Source organism: Gallinula chloropus, assembly GCF_964237585.1.
Source record: "Gallinula chloropus genome assembly, chromosome: 19".
NCBI classification, from domain to species: domain Eukaryota; kingdom Metazoa; phylum Chordata; class Aves; order Gruiformes; family Rallidae; genus Gallinula; species Gallinula chloropus.
This window is the reverse complement of record NC_140104.1, coordinates 5,699,133-5,726,775: the sequence shown is the minus strand read 5'-3', so window position 1 is coordinate 5,726,775 and position 27,643 is coordinate 5,699,133. Positions and strand designations below refer to the sequence as shown.

Genomic DNA, 27,643 nt, shown 5'->3' with positions numbered 1-27,643 from the left:
CCTTGGCTCAACAGCAGTTTGAGCAGCTGCTCCTCTGGCACATGCTGCTGCCACAGCGGAGCTGCCTGTGATGCCTCAGCCACACGCAGGGACACTCCAAGATGAAGTGCCTGACCAAGCACAAGTGTGAGAATTCACTGGAGGAGTGAAAGCAGCGGCAGCACCTTGTGCTGAGGAAATCCTGATGTATGGGGCTGACTGACAGACTGTCATGACCAAGCCTACAGAGAGACCAGCAAGCTCTGGCATTACCTGTTTATGAGGACCCCTGAGTATGTGTGCCTTGGCGCCTTCACAAGCCGTCCTCATCGCTTCCAGCGATGGTGTTCCCAACAGGTCTGTGATCAGATCCAGCTGCAGGTACAGAACACAGACATTTGAGATCTCAGACAGAGAGTAACTGTGACAGCAGGCTCTTAAGCTAACGTAAATTACATTTAAGGTATGAATCAGTTCAAACCCACTATTTTACAGATAGTAAATTACAAGTATTAACCTTTATGTTCAGCAGGCTGCATATACAAACATTTGCCATTTCATTGAAGAAGCCAACTTTCGAGTTTGGGAGCTTTTTTTGTTTACTACTTTAGTAAAATATTTTACTGAGTCAATTCTACATCATTAAGAAAATCATTAAGTACTGCTAACAATGTATTACACATTCTAAACCCCAAATGCTATCAATTGAATGTCAGCATTGTGTACCAACATATCATTGTGTACCAACTACTACTTTACACAGTGTCTTTTGCCACCAAGAGGAATAAAACTGCAGAAAAATGGAGAAAACCTCAGAACTACAGTGGGAAGGTACGATAGAAAAAATTCTAATGTATGAGGAAAATAAGCATTTCTTTACAAAAAACATCTGTCTGGCACCAGAGGAAGGAAAAGGAGTAGAAAACAAAAGGCTACTGAAAAAAGAGCAAAGCTGATGCTGAATTTAATGCTGGCCTCAACTTTAATGAAGTGACACTTTGTTCACCAATTCCACTTTGGAAAGCAACAGACAAGTCCAGCCTGATTTCTACCAAAGTGTGTAAGTACACCCCTACAGCGGATGAACAAAAACACCCTGCAGAAGTCAAGCAAAAAAAAACCCAAACAGAAAAAGGGATCTCGTCAGCGGTGAGATCAGCACCCGGTTCCAAGCGTTCCCTTGTGACCCCCGGCCACCCGCGCTACGAGCGCCCGCAGCGCTCTCCTCCCAGAATAAGCCCATTATCCTCGCTGCCCAGGCCTGGGGAGCATGGAGATCACAGGCTGGCTGCGGGCGGCCCTGCTGCATACACACCGCTCCAGACAGCTCTTCTGCTGCTGTGCTCTCCCTGCTCTCCAGCAGCTGCACTGGTCTGCACTGGTCTGCCCCATGCCTTGAGGTCCATGCAACCTGCACTGAGTACGTGTCCTCCCATTTGCCTTGTCACGGCATGGCCAGAGCCACCACAGCTCCAGAGGAGTGACAGCAAGGTGCCTACATTAGTATCAGCTTGGGAAGGGGAAAAAGTCCTACATCTGGGGGTTTCTAGAGGTGGGAAATACGTAACTGAGAATAGAGACTGGAGCTGATATAAGATGAGATCAACGTACTTACAAAATATAAAAAATAATGTAATAAATTGTAGCAGCGTGCCAGGGAGTGTAGACTGCATAAACACCTCCATTTTTCAGGCAACTACTCTGAAGCACACAGCAATGAGATGTTAATATACGCTGATATCTATATATATAGATATGGATATAAATACATCCACTTTATTCTAATGGTTGCAAGAAAAAAACACCGTGAAAAATTTTCATCATGATCTCCTGAAAGTTTATGTTGAACATCTCTCGGGATGGAAATTCTCTTGTCTTAACCCCATGTATTTTCAACAGGCTCGCAGCAGTGTTGTGAAGAGGCCTGATTCCATTTACACAGGTCATCAGCCATCAACCTTGTTGTTCTAGAGTCTTATGAAATATATTTTGAAATTTTAGTGTAAAAATAGAAAAGAAAAAGTATTACAAAACATTAACTCTGAATTCAGCTGACCTCAGTTGCATGGTTTCAAGTCTACACTACAGCACTATGACTATTTTAGGTCAGAAGTGCACCCCCAAAGCTGACACTGCCTGTGCCTGGCTTGCACCGAGCAGAGCGGAGGCACCGGGCTCCTTGCAGGGAGAACTAACGGGGGCTGCATTTCATGAGGACATCCCAAGGCACTTCCTCTGCCATCAGGCATCCAAGCTGCACAACTAGTGCAGCTCCACTCCCAAGCACATCTGGGCTCTGAGCTGAGGGAAGAGGGGTGTAAGGTCCAGGGCACTGACTGCCTCGCACTGCACCAATGGCTCAGGTGAACACAGCTGGATCCGGCAGCAAGCATCCCCTCAGTATACTGCCACGTGAAGCAGGAAGCCTCTCCTCTCCGCACATCCATGTGCTGACAGGTCAAAGGCTGGCTGCACAACGTGCCAGAAACACACCTTCATGTATGTGCTCCAGCTGACGGGAAATGGCTACACTGGGCTGGCAGCATCTGCCCGATTCTCCTTTCTTCCTGACACTCTGATCCTCCTGAACAGATCCTGCTTACTGTCTTGGGCATGTGACTGGTTATCTTTAAGGAGGATTAAAAATAATCAGCGAGATCAGGCTAGAGGAACTGGCTGACCCAGGAAGGTGGTTAAAACTTGGCACTCTCTAACCTGCCTTTTACCAAATACAGACTAGTCTTTCAAGCAGAGAAAGTCATTTGCTCCACAGAGAGTCAAAAAGTCAGAGATCACCCTTCCTGCACCACCGATGTACTGAAAGATAAAATTACTTTTATCTGGACATATAGCTAAAAATAACTTGTATTTGCAACTGTGAAAATGCATTTTTAAACAAAAATAGAAAGATGGTATCATACAAAAATGTGAACTATTCTAAATGGCATCAGTGAAAGGCAACAGGAGGTGCTGGGAAATGCTAATTTGAAAGTGTTTCTGATTATCGGCCAGTACAGATTATCTCATTCCTTACTTTCCTAAGAAATCCCACAAAATCCTTATCAAAAGTTACCTACTGTAACCTGTGTAAGCACCTTACATATATCCATCGCTTTCAACATGGTACTATCTTTAGTGTGAAATGCCAAAGTCACCAGTTTCAGTCTGGTTTGTAAAGTAAAGCTTTAGCCACTTTCTTCATCACAAAGCTGAGTTTAAAATTCCAGCAGAGTTTGGTTTAAAATGATCTCCTCCCTGGTTTTTCTACCAGGAAAACTTCCACCTGATGACAGCTCAGCTGACATCAGAGCTTTGCTGGCCTGGCTGACTCCACGGGGTTGAGGGACAACCGCTCATCTACAGCCTGTGCTAAGGGGCACAACAAAGGTATGAGGACAGCCCAGGACACTGACTGGCCCAAGGGACTGTCCAGGAAAAGTACACACTCAACAGCATTCTAAATACGTGGCTGTTGAGAACAACAGGCTAACGCCACCATCTCCCAGCTCCCCGAAAACATGGTGTGCGGAAATGCACAAGGGAAGGAAGGGGTCTGGAATGAAACCTTCAGCAGATGTTTGGAACCTGGGGTTACTTCTTGTCAGTCAGTAAACATAACCTCAGCAGGTACAATGCCATGTAGTTTCTAATCTATAGATGAATTCCAGCAACATTAAAGACAGACATTTTTATGTTGGCCCATCTTGTTCCTTCTCCTAGGTAGAAGTATAACCACCTCAAGTATCTTGTTCCAGACATTATTTTCTATCTATTGTAAAAACAGCACTTCAAGATTATTAGAGACACAAGTATATTTAGATATGTTTCCTTACTGCCAGAGTGGTGAAACATTCTGGTGCATCTCAAGATTTAGTAGCAAGCCACGGTTATACAGTGTATGAAACACTGGATGCCTCCTTACACTCCTGAGTGTTGGGGAAATGAAGCAGTCTGAGCAATACTGACAGGCAGTTTAAATTGTTCAAGCAGCAATTCTGTATCTCCAGTTACATACTGACAGAAAACTTTGTACTTTCTCCCTTTAGGTGTTAGAAAAAGCTTGCTCCCAGTTATATCACCTTTACCATATCTCAATAAAATGCTATGGCAGGCTTCAGTGTTGCAGCAAACGACAGAGGGTTACCAAAAAATACACATTTCAGAAGCTGATGTTAATAACCACTACTTTTAATATTGCCTGGTAGCTGTCATTTCAGCATTTCAAAACGGCTTGGTTATTTGCCTGCCTGTAAACCAAGTAAAACAAAAGCAAGTTTGAGGTTCAAAATGCATCAGTAGAACTGATTCCATGAAATTACACAGTAGAAAATGTTTTAAAGGGAAATTTAATTATACCTGCTGTATGGGACTCTGTGCCTGAAACAATATTCTTCGCCCAAGTAATTCTGCAAAGATGCAGCCTACAGACCAGATGTCAATAGCATTGCTGTAGTGACGGCTGCCCATCAGGATTTCTGGAGCTCGATAATACTGAGTGACAACTTCCTGAGTCATGTGACGAGATTCATCTAATTCTTCCACCCTGGCCAATCCAAAATCACAAATCTAAATTGAGAAGGTAAATAAAAAAATTAAAATAACCAAAACACTTAATGCAGTTCAAATAGGTAACCTCCTGGTAAATGAAGCAGGGAATTCCAAACCAGCATTTAAGTAAGCCAGATCATCTGCTGTGACTGCATACACAAAGGGAAAGGGGAATGGGAACAAATTATGCTATTTATTCCACATCCATGTAAGCTTTCTATGATTTTATTTGAAATCACAGTACATTTTTAGTTGGCATGGCAATGTTTATAATCCAGAAGATTTAAAAACTTTGCACTAAATGAAAGAAACATATTGCCAACCTCTGGGCACAGAGAATCTCATCCCAACCACATCATGTTTGTTCACTGTATGTGTTAAAGCCTTCCACTCGTTGTGGTTTGGAGATTTTAAAACATTTCTTAAGCCAGAAGGGTGAGAAAACAGACCAGAACTTTCACAGTGGGAATGCTTAGCAAAGCACTGGGAAGAAAACATTGGTTTTGGTGTTTGGCATAGCTATATAACATGCCAAAGCTCTCCAAAGTTTCATGTGCCTCAGAGGTTACTGGGAGAGTCCCAGGCACTCCATATCTGTGCCCTTCCTTTGGCACTAACCCTGTGGTACCCAAGGAAGCTGCCTGTCCTCCTCTGCTGCCGAGGGCACAAGAGATCCCATGGGAGTCAAGCGAAAGAATCCCATCTATCTCACTTTCAGGGATTTGGGGAGAGGTAGGGACAAAGGGGGAACAGGGGAGGTCTGGTTCGTTTATCACTTTCAAAGAGTCTGTGGAGTTTTTTCGTTTAAAAAAGTGTTCATGTTAAAGGCTTTTGTTCACAAAATAACAACTGAGTTATCACGAACAGCACATACATAAGGACATTTTCAATAAACGTAAGTAGCACCTTAAGAACACAGTTGCTGTTCACAAGTAGGTTCCCTGGTTTAATGTCTCGATGTAAAATGCCAGCAGAATGTAGATATTTCAGACCTGAAATATTAAACGAAATTAAAGTAAATACCTTTTTTCCTTCTAGAAGAAGTTTAAGGCTGACAATATTTCCCTGGAAGGTCTTGCAATGATAAGACTTTGCCATTGGCTCATTTTTATATGATTCTGACTTCCAGTGTCTAGTACACAGTCACTCAATGAAAGGCTGCTCATTCATAATATGAAATAAAAAGAACAAGTTTCCATGGGAAACTTATTCAAGATAAAGATGTCTCAGAGTAAACATTAAGGAAACAGAGATAAAATTATTACTACTACATAATTGTCATTGAATTTAAAAGAAGAAAAATTACCTCTTAAAATCTGGTAAAGAAAAACTTTGACATGATCCGAGCTGAGTGGCTGAGGAGAGACGATAATCTTATGGAGGTCACTCTGCATCAATTCAGTGACAACATATCTTCAATTTATTAGTTAAGGCAAAAGCAGAAAGTCCAGCACATAATCTCTTGAAACATTTACTCTAACTCCTAGAGACCTGAGCTCTTACAGGTCAGAGCTATCGAGCAAAAAAGAACAAAGCTTCTTCAGAGGTCAAGCCTCCAGACTCTTACAAGAATGAAAACAAAAAACAGGTTGTGAAAGAAAACGGATTACTCAGTAAAGTAGTGCTTGCACTGAGGTATTTGTTACAAAATTACTCCAAAGTCAAATCATGGCTCAGAAAATACAATTTTAATATGCTTAATGGCATCTTAAAACCTTTTTTTTTTTTTTTCCCCCTGAAATTGCTAAAAGTAGTGTCTACACAGTGGACATTGCTGTCAGTACTCAGATACCACAGACACGGGCTCCTACGAGCTGCACTGGGCGGTCAGGGACAGGCAGTTGTTCTATCCCTGGTGATGCAGAGCCTACCAAGGTGCCGAGGAGCTGCCTCTGCTCTGCTCTGTGTCACTCATGAGCACCACTGGCAATCTGGGTGTTGATTCAGGGCTGTGGTCCAGAAGAGCCCAAACCAAACTCACAGCACCCCAACTCTGAGGAAGGATGGAACGTGCAATGCTGAGAACATTACAATTTACATGTAAGCTTGGCAATTAAGAAACACTGTTGTTTTAAAAGCCACCTTTAGCAGTCATACTTGAACCAAAGATCTCTGACTTTGTTCCATTTGTGGCTGAAGAAGGTCAAGCACGGTAGCTACATGTCAACTGAACTTCCACTTCAGAGCATGGTATCAGCAGTCTCACTGAGACCCCCACACCAGGCACCAAGCATCCAAGTCCCACCAAGCCCTGCAAAGTTCAAACCTGCCCAAAGTGTGGCAGGGAGGTGGTGCACACTGCCAAGGTCAGGCAACAGATCAAGGAGTGAGGAATAAACCTGCATCTCCTGGGCCCCAGTGTAGGTAAAGCACCAGTCAGCTCTCAGCCTTCCAAAACCACAAACTGCTCATCTGGTGGAACCAGTGACAGCTCCGTGTCTCTCCTGCGCCTGGGCACTCCTGGAACAGGAACGTGCATCACTTTGCCAGCCGCTCGGCAGGAAGAAATGGCTTTGCTGTACATAAGCCAGTCCCACACTTCTGTCCCACTTGTCCTCCATATCTGCCACGCATGAGCTCCAAAATTTCATGAACTCATCGACCTCACAGTGGTATTTTTATGAGCATGCTGTCCTGGCCCTCCCTCTGAAGCAAAGCTAACTAGGTCAGCAGCCAGGGGTTGGGATGGTTTTGAATCTCACCCATCCCGTAGGGCCCAACCAGTTGGTTCAATGCTCTTTATAGCCAGCTTTACCTCAGGAGCACAGTAAGCAAGTCAGCTTCAGCAGCAACTTCTCCTTGTGCTGCCCATTACCACCAGTTAATTGGCATAGGTCAATCTGCACTTAAAACCACCCAGAGAAAACTTAGATTCTCTTTCATCTCTACCTAATCAACGCCCTCCTTCCATCTGTTGCTCTGCAAACCCTACCCGGCCAAATCCCTATCTGCCAAATTGATTATCTGCCATCAGCACACCACACAAAAATTAATTTTATGAATTAAAGACTGCCTAATTTTGGACCAACCCCCTGCCAAATTAAAACTGCATTCATAAAGAACTCATAAAGGAAAGGCCTAACCTCACAGCACCATAATTTCCAGTCCTCTCATTTGCCTTCTCCTTTCGCAAAGGCCCCCTTAAATATGATACCGGCCTGGGAAAATTTGGGTTTTACCTCATGGCTCCAACAAATTTTTACATTACATTTTTAATGTAAAATATTTTGAAAAAAAAAAAAACCAAAAGCATTACTCTGCACTTTATTATGATAAGATTTTTGTTTTGCTACGCCACAAATCCTCCTAAATCTCAATCCCGAGCATAATGTCTCCCAGATGTCTCAACTAGTTGCCATGCCAACTAAAGCAGCTTAAATTAAATGAGGGCCTGAAATGGCACCTGCACCACTCCAGGTCTGCTGCGCATTAAATAAAGCTCTCTTGACAGGGGCTCAGAGGTGCCATTAACTTGAGCAGCAGCTATCTGATTATTGTCTCCAGATAATTTAATGAGGGTCTCTAAACAAGAGCGAAAGCAGCACTTGCTTGATGTTTCTGCCTTTTACAAATGTGGCAGCTTCTTAAACAGCTGGTACCCAAGTGGGTCAATGACTTTACTCGGGCCGGCACTTGAAATGTTTAGCAAAAACAAACTAGGAACCCCCATGGGATTGCAATCATCTACTCACACAGGTACCTGGGGTTTGGTTCCTTAAGTCCAACCACAGAACGTGCTGGCTGGGAGGTGGTCACTGGAGCTGCAATACACAGCTAAGCCAAACCTCACTACCAGATAAAAATTGCTACTGACAGCAGTAATTAGTTAAGTAGCTGTATAAAATTAGAACTACAAATGTACCAATTTGCTTCAGAATAATTATCAAGACATAAATGTATGGCACGGGAGAACTTCGCTTACTCTGCTGACTGGGAGACCTGCTGAGTTGGTAAATTTTACAAAGCAAGGGGCAAATTTTGAGAAGTAAAGTTCAGTCTGGGATGTGGCATCCTCCGAATGACTTGGATGCTTCTCTGTTAGGTCTCCGCGACTGCAAAAGGCAAATCTATGGGGTGGCTTTCCAGGAAGAGGCCAACTGTGAGCAAGTTCTGGGGTAGGTAGATTAGCCAGACGTTCACGGTGGAGTTGAGGTGTCTGTGTGGTACTGCAAGAAACATGCTTTTTTAAAACCAGACAAAAATCTTTCTTAGATATTTCAAGATTTTCTATAAAATCAGGACATGACGTTTTCTCCTAATTTAGTAACTTCAAATATACTTGTTATTACGGTAGGATCTTATCAAGCTTAATTTATGATGCCACCTCTGTTCTCCTCTAACTCTCTGCAAACTTCATAGCTTCCTAGTAGAAAGTTTTCTCTAGCATCCTCATTTCATATCTATGCCCAAAACATGAAAAACAAAGACCAAGTCCATGTAAAAACAGTGCAACAAGTATTAAAAAAAAGAAAAAAAGATACATCTAATGCTTATTTAAATTACTTTTATGTTTAATATTTCCTGACTTCCCTGCTATAGTTAAAATTATTACATATATTTCCATCAAGCCACCTCTAAATATGCAATGTAGAGATGGCAATCTATGGCATACGCCAAAGGAGGAGTAGCTCTTTGGAGGGGCATGGAATTGGAGTCAGGGGAAAACTAAAAAAGACAGTTTTTCATACCAGGAAGAAAAGACTGAAACTCCACTTGAATCTTACTTCTGTGTAAATGCTCCAGGTTTGCCTGGCAAGGTTTTGGTAGCGGGGGGCTGCAGGGGTGGCTTCTGCAGTAGAGTCTTCTCCCATGTCTGACAGAACCAACACCAGCCGGCTCTGGGACGGACCCACTGCTGCCCAAGGCTGAGCCCATGGAAGGGCTGCACCCTATGGAAGGGACCCACGCTGGGGCAGTTGGTAAAGAAGTAAAGTCCCCATGGAAAGGACTCACACTGGAGAAGCTCAGGGAGGGTTGTCTGCCGTGGGAGGGACCCAACAGTGGAGCAGGGCAGGAGTGTGAGACGGAGGGAGCAAAGGAGACAACATGTGATGAACTTCCCACAACCCCTGTCCCATCCCCCTGTGCTGCTTTGATGTCTTTTCAGCTGCTTCTAATATTCACTCTAATGGAAAAAGTTTTTTTAAAGTTACTATAGAAACTTAGGATAGTTCATACATGAGAACATCTGTGTATCTCCAGAACTCAGTATTACAACAAATTGCAGAAGATTTTCTAATTGGAAAAAAGAGAGCTACAAATCAGAGAGTTCTTTAGGCTGGAAAAGACCTTTAAGATCAGAGTCCAACTGTAAACCTAACCCTGCCAACCTAACCCTGCCAAACCAGTTCAATCAAGAATTAACAGATACGTTAACTGTAATGAAAAGCTTTCTTTTTTTTTTTTTTTTTCTTTTTAGCAAAATCTGTGAGTTTCTAATTACCTTTGGAGCTGCTGTGCTTTAGAGCTGGGTCAGTCCACCTAGGACAAGAGGTACAACAGAACCAACTACCACCCAAGTCTGTGTGTCAGGGGTTTGACTCCTGTTCCACCAAGGTAAGCTGATGGCTGCAGGGAAAAGCCTTCAACTTAAGCTTAACCATGAACTTAACTATGAACACAAAGCCCCTAAATTCACCAACCACCTCTCTCAGTTATTTTTTCATGACAGACACACAGAATAATACCTGCCCCATCACCTATTCATTTCTGAGCTGGGGGATATCAGCAAAAATACCAACACCCTTGTAAGATGTTAAATACTCACAAAGGTTTTTCTATCTAAAACCTGATTATACATATAGATTGTATCTCAACCTAAGAGTTTGCAAAGAATTTTGATTCTAAACCAAAGATCTCACTAGGTTAGAATTTCTTTATTCATCACCAGCTTACTACAAAATCTTTATCATCCAAAGTTTGTCAGGTTCACAGTGAGTTCTCTTTACAAAGAATAGTTTGCAGTTCTTGCCAGTACCTATGGGACTAACTGAAACTAACCCTCCCAGTTCATTTGCTGCTCATCATCCAAACCATTTTAGTCACACTCTTATTTTGTTTGTTTCATTTTCCAAAAAGGGCATTACAACTCCTTTGGAAGAGCAGAGGAAATCAAGCAGTACCAACTCAGTCTTACACCTGACACTAAAACCAGAGCATCTCTACAGCATCTCTAGGAACTCTACTAGTGAATCAACAAAAGAATTTCTTACACCTACGTCCCCAAAGATGGAATATAATTACCCAATCCTCTTAAAACAAATCTGAAATAAGTTCTCCTCATACTACAGTAACACAAGCACATGCAATTAAAACTGTGCATATAAATTGAAACACCTATGCATTTATTCATTCTTCTAATGAATTGAAGGGTCATAAGTGCACTTAGTGCAATTATTTCACAGAGAGAAGACTACACAAAGCAAACAGTGTTCTGCTGCCAATATTGAGCCAAGAAATTAAAACAAATTTAAAAAAAAAAGACAGCCCTATAAAATACTAGTCAGAATGACTTAAAATCAGTTAACCATGAAGGAAACTATCATTTCTGGGTTTATATTCAAAACTTAGCAGTAGCTAAGCTCAGAAAAGTAAGCTTATCCCATTTAAATACTCTTGGTTGTACAATTACACGGAAGGAGTAATCCTTAACCTAGATCTGATTTGTAACTCATATGACTTGTTATAAAACGAGGGCATCGAACTAGTGCAAACAACCAAAATCCGGTTTCTGAAGACTATTTACACGCTGTGCACATGAGAGAAATAGCAAAGGCAAATTTGAGAGCTTTACCTAATGTTCCTAGGAAAAGGCCCGAAATATGGCCATGCTCTTTGCTCTATGTTGCTGTGGTTTTATGAATCAGTAAATCATGCTGTACTTTGGGTAAACTCACCAGGTTTAAGATACACCCACTCTGTGCTCCAATCACTTCCAGGCATTATAAATAGATCAAACCGTATTTCACAAAGATCCGTTTATCTAAAAATAACGAATGACAATTTTCCAGCCATTAATTGTCTGGTAAAGGGGGTCAGACAGCAAAGCAGCCAAGGCCCATCAGTAATTAAGAAGCAACCTTCCAAAGTCTGACCATCAGGGTGAGCTGGTGCCCTCAAAGCTCAGGTGCCTGCACTGCAGCCCGACCCCAGTGTAACAAAGCTACTCCTAAGATCAGCACTGAGGTGGGCATCCAGGGGACAAGGCACTCCTTAGGTTCTAAACCCAATCACTGCTCTGCATCCAGGTAACAGGAAAAGCTCTCAGGTTCCAAGTATGATGGTGTAACTCCCATGTAACCTTAGAAAACAAACCCAGATCCTCAAAGAGAACACTTTCTCTGTGCTCCTCAATGTGTATGCATACGTGTTCAGCCAAAAACTGACTGGCAGGTGCCTTACATAAGCTTGTAACAGGTATTTCATGATGCCCTGCCTGATTTACAAGATTTTGGTAACAGTTTGGGGTTTGGGAGGAAGTTTTTACTTGCCTCATTTTGTTGTGAATTAAAAACTTGAAAGCCTGTGAGCAAAGCTGAGGAAGGAGCAGCATCATGAGATGACACAATTGAATGCACCGTGACTCCAGGGTTGGCTTTCCAGAACTCAGCACTGAGTTTAATCTTCAGTGTTTGCTTTTGGGGCTTTCCACACAAACCACAGAGCCTGTGAGCCGACCTCAGCTGCAGGGCAGACCCCTGCACAGAAATGCTCATGTGATAATGGAAAATGGCAGTATGTCCAGATACTTGGTTATCAGCTCTCAAAACACCACTTTTACTAATGTCTACAAAGGGTATTTTGTTACTGACAGCACATTGAAAACATACCTGAACACTTCACAAAACTCTACAAATTAGTCTTAAACCTGCTGTGGGCAGGAGTCTGGGGAAGAACTTTTTTATACCCACGTAAAATTAAAATATGAACAAATAATCTCATTCGGTATTAATGATCAAGTTTGGTTTTATTTGCTTTTTTTTTTTTCTTTCAAAAATTGGATTTTGGCATGTTAAATTCTTAAAATAGCACAAGGAAGAGAAAAGACAGTGGGACCGACCCAGGCAGAGAGTCTTTATGATGATTCCTGGTCTGTAGCTAGTAAAGCCTCTGCAGAGAACAGAATTGGCCCTATTAAAAAAAAAAATATTCTAGATCTTACAATGTATCTAGATACTTTCTGTACCATGGCAATGTGTACTCATTGCAGTAAAGTAATTTACAGCAATTTAAAAACTAGAGTAAGTTCTAAAACAACCTGCTTTGAGTCACAAAACTTCTCTTCCAACTAGGGTCAGAAAGAGCCACCCAGCTCCACGATGTTCCAGTATGTAAGAATGGAGAAATTCCCAACCCCAGAATCAGGAGATCAGCCAAGTGAAGCCTGCAGAAGGAAAACACCGTTCTCCTGTCAAGCGGGACACAGCAACACGGTTACTCTCAGACAGCCTGTACCTTCACAGCAGCGACACGTTTCACAGCACAAGTATCTGTGTGAAATCTGTTGCCTTGATCAAGGTAGAGGCTGAACAAGAAAACCACAACTTAGGGAGGCTGCTCAGACACCTCTGACAAGTCACGGTTTCAAAGCATGTGACAGCAGTACTCTGACAACACCAGAAAGTATTTTAAAGTACTAAAAACTGACAAGAATTTAGTAACTGGATATAGTAACATGTTCTGGGGAATCACCATTAGTGGCAGCAGTACCTGTTGGCAAGCAGCACAATGCCCTGTGTTTCCTGGCTCTGACACACTCAAAGCTTCACGTTCCATCCCACAGCACTGCACCTCCCATGTTACCAGTAACCCAGAGTTCTTGATAGCAGAGGTTCACATCTTCACACAGAACTGTTCAGACACGGGCTCAAGGGTGTCGTAGGTCTGGTTTACAGATTCCACCAACTACTTGCAGTTTCTGAGCTAATGAAAATGACACCTACCTCAATTAAGATGCTCTATTTTATATTTAGGATACATTTCTTCAAAATAGTCAATGTGTGGAGGCTGGAGTATGTCGAGGGCAGAGAGTACCTAGGAAACACCACACAAGATCAAGACCTATCCCGGTGAAACAAAACCAAACCCCTTCCAAAAAGACAGAGTGCATCTTTCTTACAGAGCTTAGCTTTATTCTGTCCCACACAGGCAGCCCAATGATCTGTCTCACGAGATACATGAATTTAGCAGCCCACTAAGGCAGATATTCTGTACATTCAGGGGTTTTGGGTTTTTTTTTGTTTAAATTCAAGAAACTTTTCCCCACTGATAGCATAGATTTATCTACCCAATAAAAACTGCTTTATTTCAAATATATATGTAATCATAAAACGTTTGAAAGAAGTAATTCTAGCAATGAAATGGAAAAGCAAAAGATATTGCACTTTGTTCTGCCTTTCATCTCTACGAGTTTTGTGATACACTGCTTCCACATGGGAATTACAAACCCAATGGTGCTCACATTCTGAACCAGATGCTCAGCTCTCTGTGCAAAGCAAAGAGTAGAGAAGCAGCAGAATTTACAACCTCTCACAGGAAAAAAAATACTGCCTTGGTGTAGCCTTAGATCCTGCCCTAGGAATACCTACAGTGTGTGGGAGATGTACACAAATTTCAGTGATTAGCAGGCTCAACTCCTGACTGCTTATTTAATTTTGTAGTCCTCAGAAAAGTCTCCTCCTTAACAAAGACCCTGGTGAGAAGCAGTTAAAGGTAACAGTTCAAAAGAAATCCATCTCTCATGGCTTGGTGATAGCAGATGGGGGGACTGCACAGTCCCACACAAGCTTCCCAGGCAGCCCACCTCCTCTGCACCCCGCTCACAGCACCCCTGGTCTGAACCCAGTGCTTGTGCACAAATAAAAGCTCCCTTGGATACGACACCCTCAGATTGAAAAAGGATTTTTAAAAAGCAATGAAACGAGGTTCTGAAACAGACACCCACTTCCTAAACCCATTCTGTGAGAAGACAGTACTCCCAGCGTTCTCCTTACTGGTCCTCAATGGGAGCAGTGACCACATCCACAGCAACACTTGTGGAAGTTTCTCTAAGCTTTTTTTTCTCCCTTCAGCCACTGTATGGGTCAATTCAAATAATGTTTTTAATGTTTTAACTTAACCTAGCTGATTTTACCTAAGGGAGACTTGGGAGCCTGTGTAGGACCACTCTGCTAGGAAACTGAGAGCAACACACTCCAGTGAAGGGGAGAGGAAGCTGGAGTAGGAACGGGCCCAGAAGCGAAAGTATCTCCAGCTCTGTGCAGACTCCAATTTATCTAAAGCCTAAGGCAAGATTAGGTGGAAGTGTGTTGCCTGCTTATTTGCAAACGTTTTGGAAGGGAAATTATGAATACCCTTAGATTCTTGACAATTTCATTTTTTATAGTATTTGCAACAGTAATATCTGATTTTTCAGGAAATCTGATAACCATAAAATTAAAGAGCTTTAACAGCATTTTTGATACTCTATAACTTCAAAGATAGTTCTCTTATAGACAGCTCCATTTTACAATTAGGCTTTATCAAAGACTTCAAAATTACTTTGAATTTACTTACATTGTCATGCTTAAAAAAACACAACATCTTCAACTCCCGGAAGACCCTTTTACAAGAGACCAAATTTTGGAAGACGTTGGGCATCTTTTTGAGTGCAACTCTCTTTCCATCTCGCGGATCTGTTACTGACCTACAGAATAAAAGATTTAGAACATCACATACTACTGTTAGATGAATTTTCTAAATCAGAAAAGAATATTTTAGAGTTCTCATCATTCTCAACTTAGACGGTGAGTCAAAACAACGTCAAGATACTTCTAGGGAAAAAATTATTAAGCAAAGGGCATTATCCTGTAGTGTCTCTGTTAAAGGCAGCGCGACCGCTCTTTGGTCGGAGTACACACATCCCTTGTCAAACCTGGCAGCTGCTTGGTGGCTGGACCCCTGCACATCAGCACCCACACCGTGGCCACTGCCACGCACTGTAGCTCAGAGCTCAAACCAAATCCCTTGAGCTGAGGGGTGGATGTGACAACCATCTCCTCTCAAAAAAGACCTTCTTAAGAGCAAAACATTTTCTCTGTTACACAGGTTTGATTCGCTGCCTTCTTCCTCTCCCAAGAGGGCAAAATTAAATAATCCCATCCTGACAGAACCTTGGCAAGTGTCAGACTATTAGTGATCTATCACCAAACCACTTTTCATCTGGAGAAGCAACAGCACATGGTATCAAAGTTCCCACAAATGTAAGCCAGGCATGATAGCTGTCTCTCTCCCACAGAGCTTATGGGATGCAAGTACCGTAGTTCAGAAATTACAAGGTGCGTTGCACATGGCAAGTATTTTAATTTAAAGTAATTAGATTCTGAAAATAGAATTTTATAATGAGAACCATAAAACTAGAGCAAGGAGATTGTGGTGCCTCAATTCCCAATCATGGTTTTTAAGGTGAAGCTTCTCAAACCTCACTCCAAACAGGGTTTCTAGATCTTCATGATCTCCAGCTGGTAGGAAACCTTCATTTTGTTTCTCTTATTTTTATTGGGATGATCAAAATAGCTTTCTTTGCAGTGAAAAGCCATTGCCACATAAGCATCTACATCCAGCTATGTACCCTGCGATGTACTCATCACGTATGATGACTACATTTGTCTTTAAACAGTTGCTGCCTTTTCCATCTATCATGTGGCTCTCCCACGGGTGACAGGGGACGCTGCTGCTTCTTCTGTCTCAGGTCCATGCTGCTTCAAGTAGTGAAAGAAAAAATTACAGTGGGGTAATTAAATATTTGCCTTATCACCAGGTCAACTTCAAAATGCAAACCAATCCATCCAAGAAGTCAGAGTAACCACTGGCACTAAGGGTTGGGAGTCAAGGGAGAACCATCCACACCCCGCTCAGCTACAACACTTAGCAGTAGCCACTGAGTACTTGCATTTTAAACAAGGGGTGGAGTGGGAGAGTTGGTACCAGCCTACTTCTACGGTGGGAAACACAGAGCTGAAAAGGATTTGAAAAGGTCTTCTAAGTCACAGTATGCTTCTATTTTCTCCAGGGCCTTTGCCTCCTGCCTCTAGCCTAAATTTGAATGAAAGGCAATGAAAATTGGAAGAGCTACAGAAAATCCACTGTTAATGCAAGTCAGCACTCACCGCGGGCCAGAGCAAAATACCCTCCCTCGCGCTGTATAGTAACTTCATTCACAGGCCAGGGCTAACCTCAGCCAGCCTGTTCCCCAAACAAGGTACCATTCATGCAGGGCAGGCCATGAGTTGGGCTGGGCGCAGCTTTCGGGTGACAGCGGAGGCGGGTTGGGAACGGCACACCGCAGGGCCAGCACCAGGCAGCGCTCACAAATTCATATAAATCTGATCCCAGCATGAGCTGAGAGCTCCCACTGCTCACAGGGTCAAGCACCACTGACCAGCTAATTAGCAGCGTTCTCTCTCTCTGAGACAGCATTTCTAGCACCTGGCAAGTTTTTGCCAACTTCAAAAACAAAAAAAAAAGATTAAACCCCCCCCCCCCCAAACCACACACAAGCCACCAACCCTCTGACCTGTAAAGGAAAACATTAAAGATGCTGACTCGTGGGAATTAAATACGTACATTCTTGCCCCAAAAACAATGTTTTAAACTGCTATTCACAAACATCCTCACTGATTGCACTGAAGATGCTACCAAATTACTATTTTTCTCTTTGGGACTTTGACGCTGACCCCTGCACGCACACAGCAGCTATCAAGAGGAAATTCGAGGAGCAGGGTGTAATGATGCAACTACCCGTGTGCAGCAACACATCCTACAGACACAAGACCCAAGTGAGACCTCTGAGAACACGACATTTCCACACCTATGACCACTGGTATCTAGCCAGAGCACAAGCATCTTCCCATCCATGTTACATTCAGCAGTACAGTTAATCCAAGAGGCCAACAGCTATCTTGGCTGTGAAAAACATTCCATTTAAAACCTTATTTTTCCTAAGAAACATACCTAAAACCCATACCTACAGCAAAAGAATTTTCTTTAAATGGATACCATTGCTATTTTACACGGTAAACAATTTAATTCTCTAAGACTGTTTTCATTTGTTTGACGATGGGATAAAAGAATGCTTAAGATCCAGACAGCTTATTCAAGAGAGTGCACTAAAGAAGGCTAAAAAGCCTTCACCGATCATGTCCAGGGGTTGTGTGGCACAAGAAGAGCTCACAGTAAAAAACAATGGCACCTGGCCTGCGGGTCTGAAGACATCAGCTGCCACAGATCCAACAGGTTTCCTGCTTGCTTTGTGCCTCAGGTTACCCAAGTTTAACAGAACCCTCAATGGACAGATTTAACCCACCCAAGTCACCGACAGCTTGGAGACAGAGCTGTAAGCATGGCACCCTTCCCTGAGGGATAAAACCCACCACCTGAGGCCTGCACATCGCCTGAGGCCTGTGCATGGCTGTGACTGTTACAAGAGGAAGTTTCCATACAACTGGTTGCAGACAGCTTGTGGCTTTGTTAAGCACTCTGCCTCTTGCCCCAGGGACTGTAAGCTTTCTGAGCTCTTCACACTCCCCACTTCATATTCAGGCTGTATCTATAGCGATCAGCCTCTGAACCTGAGTTCCATCACTACGGAAAGACCATTCAGATGAGTCATCGAGTAACAAGCCATTTTGTAGGTGATAACAAGCAGGTAACTCCGGGTATCAGAAGCAGCTTTGGAATTGTTGGTATTTATAAACAGGTCAGGTGTGCAGTATGATTCACACATCTGTGTGAAACTGCGAAAGTGCTTGAACAACATGCCAGTAATTAATCAGCGAAACCCACACTAATACAAAAAGAGGAGGGACTGATTGGCTTGGGGCTTGAAGACTAATAGGGACCAAAAGACTGTAAGACAACCCATTTTGTTGTCACAGCACATATGAGACTATCTGCCCTTTCGGTGTTTCCTTACTATTAACATCCACAAAGCTTTTTAAACAAGAGGTACCATGGTTTGAGCCCAGTGAGGTACCAGCAGGCTGCTACACCTACGCACAGGGCGGGTTTTCAGCCATGTCCGTGTCCGAGTGTCGCAGCGGTGCCAAGATGATGATGCTGAACTGAAGGCAGGCAATGGAGGCACTTCTAAAAGCCAACCTGTCAGCAGGCAGGATGAGCATCTGACAGACTACATACCAAACCAAGTTGCCACCAGCATTATTGTTCTTATCTAATTGAGCCAGGGGATCACCTGCTTGGTGCCCAGGGTTTGGGGCCAGGTTCTCCTCTCCCACAACAAACCTCACAGAGGCTCCATGTTTCAGTAGCAGCAACACAGGTCCGGGAACCTACACCAAGACCTTTGGGAGTTACCTTTAAAAGGCCCCTTGTAACTGCGCTGCTGTTTGTAAACATCCTATCTGCCTCTTCCAAGTGTTATTCCAGAAGCCAACAAGAAAAACACAACTGTACATTTTCTTAGAGGGACCCTAACACACAGGGTTTCAGAGTTTGCCTTGTGCCTTGTTAATGTTTTAAGATAGCATTTCTTCTTGTTATTCATGCGGAGACCAGTCATGCCCATAGCCCATAGCTGGTAACACTGTAACTCTAATGAAGTGCAGCAATTTCACGCACCTTGAGTTTGTTCTCCCCTAACTGGGGGCAGCAGCTGGGGCCGTGTGGCACAAGCAGTGCCAGGGAGCAGCGCTGGCAGGGGAATGCTTTTCCTCCCCTGTGGAAACCTGGCTGGGTTCGGCTCCCCTGGGCAGCCTGATGTATGAGCCAAGGAGCCCGGGCTGCCCAGGTAACAACCAGCTCTGAGGACACCTTCCCCAGTGAGGAGAACCCTGAGCAAATCCCCTGCCCCAGCAGGAGTTACGTGTCAAACTCAACTCCACGTAAATCACTTACTACCTACGGTGTGCTCCTATACATATCCTGAACAAACATCAGATTTTTACTGTAATGTATGTATTTAAACAGCCCTCATGTAAAAACTGCTAATATTTTAATTTTATTAGTCTTCAATCAAACTGTGAAAAACAACCCGAACTCCTGTGAGCGCCATACAGCCACACAGAATTACCTGCAGACCTCAAAAGGTGTCCTTTTAATTGAGTTATAGATTAAAATAGTCACTCCCAATTCTAATAAAATATTAAAACAGAAGAAGGTTTTAGAATAATGACCCGAACCATTTTCAGGCAGTCTGAAATTCAAGACGTTACTGTAAAAGAACAAAGTCCTCCTCTCACACTTAAAGTACAGAATAGCATCAAATATAGAGTTCCTTGTGCTCGCTGGTTTTCAGTTACACTGCCTCTGTAGTTGTGCCTGTGTGATGGTTTTTACAGTAAGCAGCTGGACCTCAGCATCCAAATCAAACGGCATCTGCATGCTGAAAGCACAGCCACATGCACACATCCTGCTTCTTCCAGCCATCCCCAAGCCGTGGTACCAGTGGCCACCGAGTCGATACAGGTCCTGGCTGTGAGAGTGGTACACATGCAACACTAAAAACCTGAATCTGAGGCTCAAATGCAGAGAAAGACATCTCTGGGGCCCTGCTAAAGAAGTGAAAACCAGAGAGTCTGATGTGGAGGTCACTGTGAAAAGACACCTAAAACAGGGTTTTGGATGGATTTCCCTTCCTTCAGCTGTCCCGCTACAAAATCACACCAGTCACACACAAACACAAGGAGCCAAGAGTCAACTTTTACAAAGACTAGTTCTGATTGAAAGTAAGTTTTAGGACATGAATGGTGACCATTTACAGTTGAGCAAGTTCCTACCTGCTCTGCAGAAAGTCATGACGCAGTTTACAGTTGCTTAAATTAAAGTTCTCATAAATCAGTGCTAATTACACATGAGCAGCAATACAAACTGCAAAACTTCGTTTGTTTTTCCTACTGGTACTATGCCAGTACCTTGTCTGACCTCGTTCCCAATTCCTTTATTAATAATAATTTTTTAAAAAACTAAACCCAAACGAAACCAGAAACTCAAAAACAATTATAGGAAACATTCCAAAATGAAAATCAACTCAGAAAGATTATACAGATACGGAGGTAGCTCCCAAATGCCTAAAAATCCTTTCAACCACTATCCCAAACCCCAGGAACGGATATCCCTTTTCCTCTCTGACCGAAGGCACATACTTAAACTTATAAAGATCAGAAGCATCAGGACTGTAATCCGAAGGAGGACAGAAAAAAGTAAGCAAGAGAAAAGCCTGTCTGAAAACCTGGAATTTACAGCATCCAGTAAGGATGCTGAGAATGCTGCTCTGTGTCTGTGCACAGTACCTACTTCGGTACCAGTAAAATAATTATTTATAGCAATATGCTATCAGGTCACATATGCCCAAGAGAAACTAGAAAAGCAGGAAAATCTCCGAGGAGCTAATTGAGAGACCAAGTAGAAAGGCAGCTCTCCTCACTGCTGTTCTCAGAACACACTTCAATTCCCTCCGCTGCTTTGTTAGGATATTACACCCTGGGTGAACGGCACAGTGAAGTGAACAGCGGGCAGGGAATCTATCCGCCCCAGCGCAGTCAATGGGGTGCTCTTTCAAGCTCCTACTGAACACTGCAAAGGTCTCACTTATTAAGCATCAGCTGTAGCTGGGGATAAAAAGAGAGACCAAGACTGAAACTAAAAATAACTTTGCAAAAAGATTATATATAAGTACGGGACACAAAGTAAGTTAATAAATATAATTGGGCTGGGGTTGGGGGAGGATATCAAGGACTATCTAGCTTGGCATTAATCATGCCTTGAAGAGTTACAGGCTTCCAGATGTTTCAGAGAGAGTGCCCCATCAGGATGGGTTCCTTACTGTACCATACAGGCCGTGGCCAACAGCTGCTTTGAATATGCTTTAGCCAAGCCCCATGTTTTGCTCTCACAGCAACCCCAAATCTCTCATTGCAATTGGTTCGTGCTCACCCCAGTGTCCGGGCTGCTGGGCTGTCAGCGGCACCGCACCCCCCTCACAGCATCCCCCCAGCTTGTGGATTCTAGCAGCATCCACTGTCTGCCCCTCACACTCACTTCACCTACACCCCAGCGGCACAGTATGACGTTGCCAAAATATCAAACAATGTAGCCTGTCGAATTCCAAAGAGCGCATTGGAAGATGCTCTCCCTGTTACTTTGCCCAGTGGTTCAGTACTTCAGGAGAACATAAGAAAGTCAGGAAAACTGACAGTACTACCCCGAGTAAAAGAGTTGTATCTTTCCAACAGGCGAGTTAAATGAGGACCTACTAGTCTGAGTGATTTCCTGGCACTATAGTACCCTGTGTAACCGCAGGCTGCTGCAGGAGGAGGGGGTCCAGCTCCCACCCACTGCTGGTTCTCACTCTCCTGCAGTGTTGGCAATAGCTGACAGCTGCCCATGACATGAGTCGATTCAGCACAGCAATCCCGTGCAGGCAGATTCGGCGTTAGCCACGTGGTGATGGGATGAAGCCATCCCAGAGCCAGAGGATCCCTCGATGCCACGGAGGGGAAGCTGTGCAAGCACACGGCTGGGGCACAGCGTGAGGCAGTGTGAACTTTGGGAAGCAGTTTGCAATCACACCAGATTAGGTATGGCAGGAAACCGGGCTCTCCCAGGCCGGGCTCACGAATGGAGCCGAAATGGGGACAGTATCTCCTGACTGCAGCTGAGTGCCCGAAGGAGAAGGGCCATTCCTCTCCCCACAGGGAAACACGGGCTTCTCTCCTGATTATAGATAAATAGAGATGTTTGGTTACATTTAAGAACTGTATTAGAAGGTGTTTTTGTAAAAAAAAAAGAGTCTGAAATAAGACATAGCAAGAAAAAAGATACTACAAGAACTGTAGCTTCTATTGACATTGCACACTAATCACTCCAGAAATGATAAAATTTTAAAGAGCAACAGAACTACAGAAAGGATTAAGGACACGATCCAGACCGCTAGTTAAAATGCTTTCAAAGACAACCCTTATCTCAAAGAATCCTTGCAGGCAGTTTGCCTTTTCAATTACGCATTTTAAGTCTTTAGCAACTCTGTACCACGCTGATGGCAAATTTTCAAGGTGGAGACTACGCCAACAGTAACTTTTCCCTCTCCAAATCCAGCTCCACGCACACACATTGTTCTATGGTTTCAACGGGTAGAAAAACAAGTTTGTGACTACTCCAAGCAATTATTACACAGAAACAAGATAATGAAAGAATGTTCTCAGGGGCAGTGTGGGAAACTGCTGATTGAGTTTGTTCTAAGAGGGAAGTTAACTGAGAATACCTATAAATTTTCATCAGGGCTTATCAGAAGTGGGGGACTCAATAGGATTACTTCCCAAGGTTTTCTTATTAGGCAGTGGACTTTTTTCCTCAGTTTCTTGACTCTCACCATGCAGATTTCTTTCAGAAAGCCTTGCTCTAAGATATGTAACAAACCTGGTCCCACAAGCGTTTCAGCTGCTCGCCCAAGCATATTTAATACACCACTCAGACAAATAACACAGCTCACACTCAAGGGCGTGTGACACCCAATATATTACCCTTTCAGTGCACACTATTGCAATCAATCACATCTCTGCATATCTCAAAATATATCTGAGCACAGGATGGAATAAAAAAATCCTTCAGCAAAGTTCACAAACTCAAAAGATTCCCAAGACCACAGTGGATGTGCTGGGCGAGGATGTGCTGTTACCAAACCACCTGTCTGGGGAACATCTGATTTGGGTACCTAATGTTTACACGCAGGAATGGGCAGACCTGCTCTCCGCAGGATTATGGGCAGGCGATGAGCCCCACCAAAACATGACAAAAACTGTTCAACAACATTTAATGGACTATTAGGTAGCAGAGGGAGAGGTGAGGAAAGCATGCACACTATGTGCAAACTCATTAAGAAAATAAACCAGTATATGGACGCACACTTAAAACCAGGTTTCTTCTTGAAGCCTAACCAGGAAATTTATACACACACATATGTTGAGGTTTTAAGCAAAGCAAAACAGCTGTTTAACAATTGTACTAATAAAGGCTGAAATACAAGTGAGTCAGGACAATGGTCATGTTCTAGATTCTCCAGTGACCTTGCTGAAGGAACAGAAGTATGTTCTCTGAACACAGACTGAAGAGTTCACCTTCCAAAAGGGCTCCTGACCGCCATCAGCGTTCACCAACACGTATCAAACACATTTTAAAGCTCTGCGACAATTCTTAATGGGAGCTAAATTATTCAAATGCTAAATGATTTTGCCTTCATCGGCCTTAAAGTCAGTTTTCCAGTCCCGGGCTTGAGTGCAGCGTGCCTAACCTGGGTGGCTGCAGCTGGGCTCCCCAAGCCGGCTCCCTGAGCCACCCCAAACGCAGCTGCGCTGGCACCACAGAGCCCAGAGCAGGAAAACACATCCCTGAGACAAAGGGGAAGACAGACAGACTGCTTTTTCAGTAACAATGACAGCTTAAGCATATGTCAAATATGATCTCAGTCAGTCACGCTGGCTCTGTCTAGTCAGTATGGAGAGGGATAGGTGGGATTAATCTCTTTGAGAGGGCTCTGACGTGGCACACGAACTGTTTCTCCAGAAATGCCTCACCCTTCCAGTTACCTGCAGAGAACACGCTCAAACTGGAGCCTCACTCACAGGTGACCGAAGATCTGAGGACCCTTGGGGCCTTTACTTCCCCTGTGTGCCAGGCCTGAGCTGGGTCAGCGCTGCGGACACATCAAGCCCTGTCCAATTAGCAGGGGTGCCGAGCTGCCCAGCGGTGAGAACCAGGAGCAGTGGCTAACTGAGTGACATCAGTAGAAGGGAGTTAGGCTTTGTTTTTGTTGGATTTCTCACAACAAGGGAGTTTTAGCATACACGCTCACGCAATTAGCATGCTATTATAATGTGTTTTACCCTCTGGCTGTACACACATTGTTTAAGAGATGCAAAAGCTGATATAATCACATTTAAGGAGATATCCATAATCATGTTAGCTATAATTTTTAAAGGAAAAGCCACACACAGATAAGTTACAAGGAGGAGGAATATATCACAGTGTAGTGCTCAGTCTTCCTCACTTGACTACAATGACCAGAGCTCTCAGGAAGGCAGTTTCAAACCAAGAGCACAAGGTCTGTCAGCACTCAGGGAGAATAAACACATGGAAACCAACTTATCAGAGAGTCAGAGCCTCCTCAGCAAGGATGAGAAGCTGGAGAAGCACACCAAACCTGAGGATGACTACATCCTGGAGCAATCCAGTACTCATACAGTGGCCAGAGACACAAGGCTCAGGATAAACGGCAATTACTTACTGTCCTACCTGCAAGCGTTGTCAAAGACCTGCTTACTCTAAGTAGCTAATCAGGGCCCACAAGACAAACAGGTGTACCCAACACTGACAAAGCATTGCCACATTCTTTCACCAGCAGCTCACAGACTTAAAAAGTTTCCACAAAATCTGCCTGTGCTTCTGCTGCAAACCATTGCCTGCAGAGAGCCCCAGTAGCTGCAGCACAGATTAACTTATTTCTAACGGCCTGAAAGAATGCACTGAGTAAGAGCTGGTAATGATGCAGAACTCTGAGCACACAAGCATGAAAAACTAAGAAAAAAGTTTCATTGTTAAAAGACATTATCAAAAAGAAGAGTTATTATTTTTTTCAGATATTTAAGAAACTGATGTGCTGTTAATGATTTCCAGGTCACTATTGCTCTGCAGCAGTCTCCAGCTGGCAACACTTCAAAGATGTTAAAATGAAATATTAACAGTGGGTAAAAAGAATTATTTTGAGAGATAAGGTATGAAAGCAAACTGAAAAAGCATAGCAGACACCTCTGAGCAAAACTTTGATTTCACTTAGATTTAACTCTGAGACACAGACATGCAAAGACCAGTCAGTCTAAAGGTAATAAGGGATGATGCAGCCAGCACAAAGACAGAGGTAAGAGCTCAACAGATCTGGAGGATGCAGCAGCATTGCTGCCACTGGGAAATGCAATACCCACTGTCTTCTCGGAAGTGTATTTCACTCTTGCAAAATAACCTTTGCAACACAGGGCAGCAGCTTGCCAAAGGACAGTAAAGCAACGGCACATTCCATCCCTGCAACACGTAAACAGAATTTGAACAGTTAACTGTATGATACAGAGCCTTTATTCTTCTCAAAAGCAGGGATGTAGTGAAGTTAGTCTTTCAGCTAGCGAAATGAAGGTATCAGAAGTTTAAAGATGCAGAGGGTGAGATGTGCAGCAGTCTCACAGGTAAGCATAGAAAAGGGCATCAAGGAGGAAAAATATTTTGGAAGCTGTTATTTACTCAACCAAAACAAAACACACTGTGATTGATTTATGAATGGCGATAACAAAAGCTTTTCAAAAACCTATTTCCAATTCCCATTTCAATAAATCAGAGTTCCAAGAGTTACTCTGATGAGTTCTGCACCCAGCAATGAGTTCAGGGACAAACAGCCCTCCTATTTTACCTGTCTCTGGAGGTCAGTGCCCATTCACACAACATATCACGTGGTATTGAACACAGAATTTGTCTGCAGACTGATGCAGATTAATAAAAGTTGCGTGAAGCTGTTCACAAAAGCATAAACTTCTTACACTTTCAGGGAACCTACCAAAATATATTCTATCAGGTAGATATTTTCCTAAAACCTGGGCACGTGAAGTAGGTTTCACATCCAGGCATTTGTGTTTGAACAGCAGTTTGTATGCATTTTAAAGACACTGAACAGAAAATCAGTTCCTTAAGAAGATTATAAAAAAAGGCAATTTAATTAACGTGCTACCAACGTGCACTCTCAGCACCTCATTAAGTTTTCTCAACGTACTCCACAGAATGCTGTAGGGTAATAAAAAACTGTTCAGAGGCACTCCAGAAAACCCGCTGTGTAAGTTACTCCAGACAGCTTTCCCATATGTGCTCCTGACAGGGCTCTTCCTAGAGGTACAGGATTCTTTCAGGGGAAGAAAGGACACAGCAGAAGCTAATGGATTAAATGCTGAGTGTTCAGGTGAGCCTGGAGAAAACACCCAGATTTAACTTTCACCAAAAGGTGTTTTATGTGAAAGGGTTAAGCGACTCGTTCTTCATACCAGCTTCAAAGGTATGCTTTATTCCTGTCTTGCTCAGCTGCCAAACCAGACCTCTCTGGAGCTCCTTTTTCAACCAGAGATGTCCTAAAAAGCCTTTTAATGCTGCGTTCTAATCACACCCTCAAGCATGTGCGCCATTATCACTTATTCTTTAAAAATCAGAGCTAAAAGCAAAACTGATTACTGCAAGAAATCTGTCTCCTTGAACAAAAATTGATTCAGAGCATCTTACTTAAAAGAAAGGATGGAAAATTAAAGGGATACTGTTATGGTTAATATCTTTAAAAATGTTTAATTTGTCTTCCTTCATGGAAGCTTAACACTGAAACTGCTTTCCAAATCAAATTTATTTCTCCATTTACACAAAATTTTCCTGCTATGCTTGAGACCTTTTTATTTACTTCCGAACTGCCTACACGAACCACAGCTAGGATAAGTTATTAGACTATACAGGACATTTATTTGGATATATATTTTTACTGCCATAAAAGCTTTCTTTTTTCCCCCAGTCTAGCCCTGTAAGGTCTGCGATGGTCATAAATAACTAACAGGCCCAATAAACATATAAACCTCTGTGTATTTTGTACTACTTCTCCATTTTTAAAGCGTATATACCACAACCGCGTGAACTACTACATTCCTGGCCCAATTCACTGACCTCTATTCCCGTTCCCACTAGCCAGCCCAGGAAACCCAAGTGAGAAACCTCCTTCTCTGTGTCCAACAGGCCTCCAGGCTTTGGCACACTTCCTAGATCACTTCTGCACCTCCACAGCAAAGTAGGTTAATAAAGTCTCCGGTCACGGTCCCTAGACAGATACCTAGTTTCCCGCAATGATCATCCCCAAGCGCTAAAGCTCTGCCACCAGCTTTCCCCGGCACCTCTCAGGCTCCCGGTGACACTCCCTCAGGGTGGGGGGACAGGGACAACACAAGACAGAAGAAATGGTGACGGATCTCCCCTCCTGCTCATGGCTCCAGTGAAGCCACACAGCGATCACGGCGAACCAGCACTGCACCTCATCTCAACGCCCCAGTCCCCCGCCTCC

At 43.3% G+C, this 27,643-nt stretch overlaps 1 protein-coding gene across 1 annotated transcript in view; it reads right to left on the bottom strand.

Moving 5' to 3' along the window:
• The window catches only part of NLK (nemo like kinase), a 53,298-nt gene that overhangs the window by 9,367 nt on the left and 16,288 nt on the right, over positions 1-27,643 (bottom strand). The window contains exons 2-7 of the mRNA XM_084272861.1: positions 15,082-15,211; positions 13,505-13,560; positions 5,834-5,940; positions 5,434-5,519; positions 4,336-4,545; positions 253-354 (exon numbers count right to left, since the gene is read on the bottom strand). Of these exons, the coding sequence (XP_084128987.1) occupies positions 253-354; positions 4,336-4,545; positions 5,434-5,519; positions 5,834-5,940; positions 13,505-13,560; positions 15,082-15,211 (691 nt within the window). The remainder of the gene's footprint in view (positions 1-252; positions 355-4,335; positions 4,546-5,433; positions 5,520-5,833; positions 5,941-13,504; positions 13,561-15,081; positions 15,212-27,643) is intronic.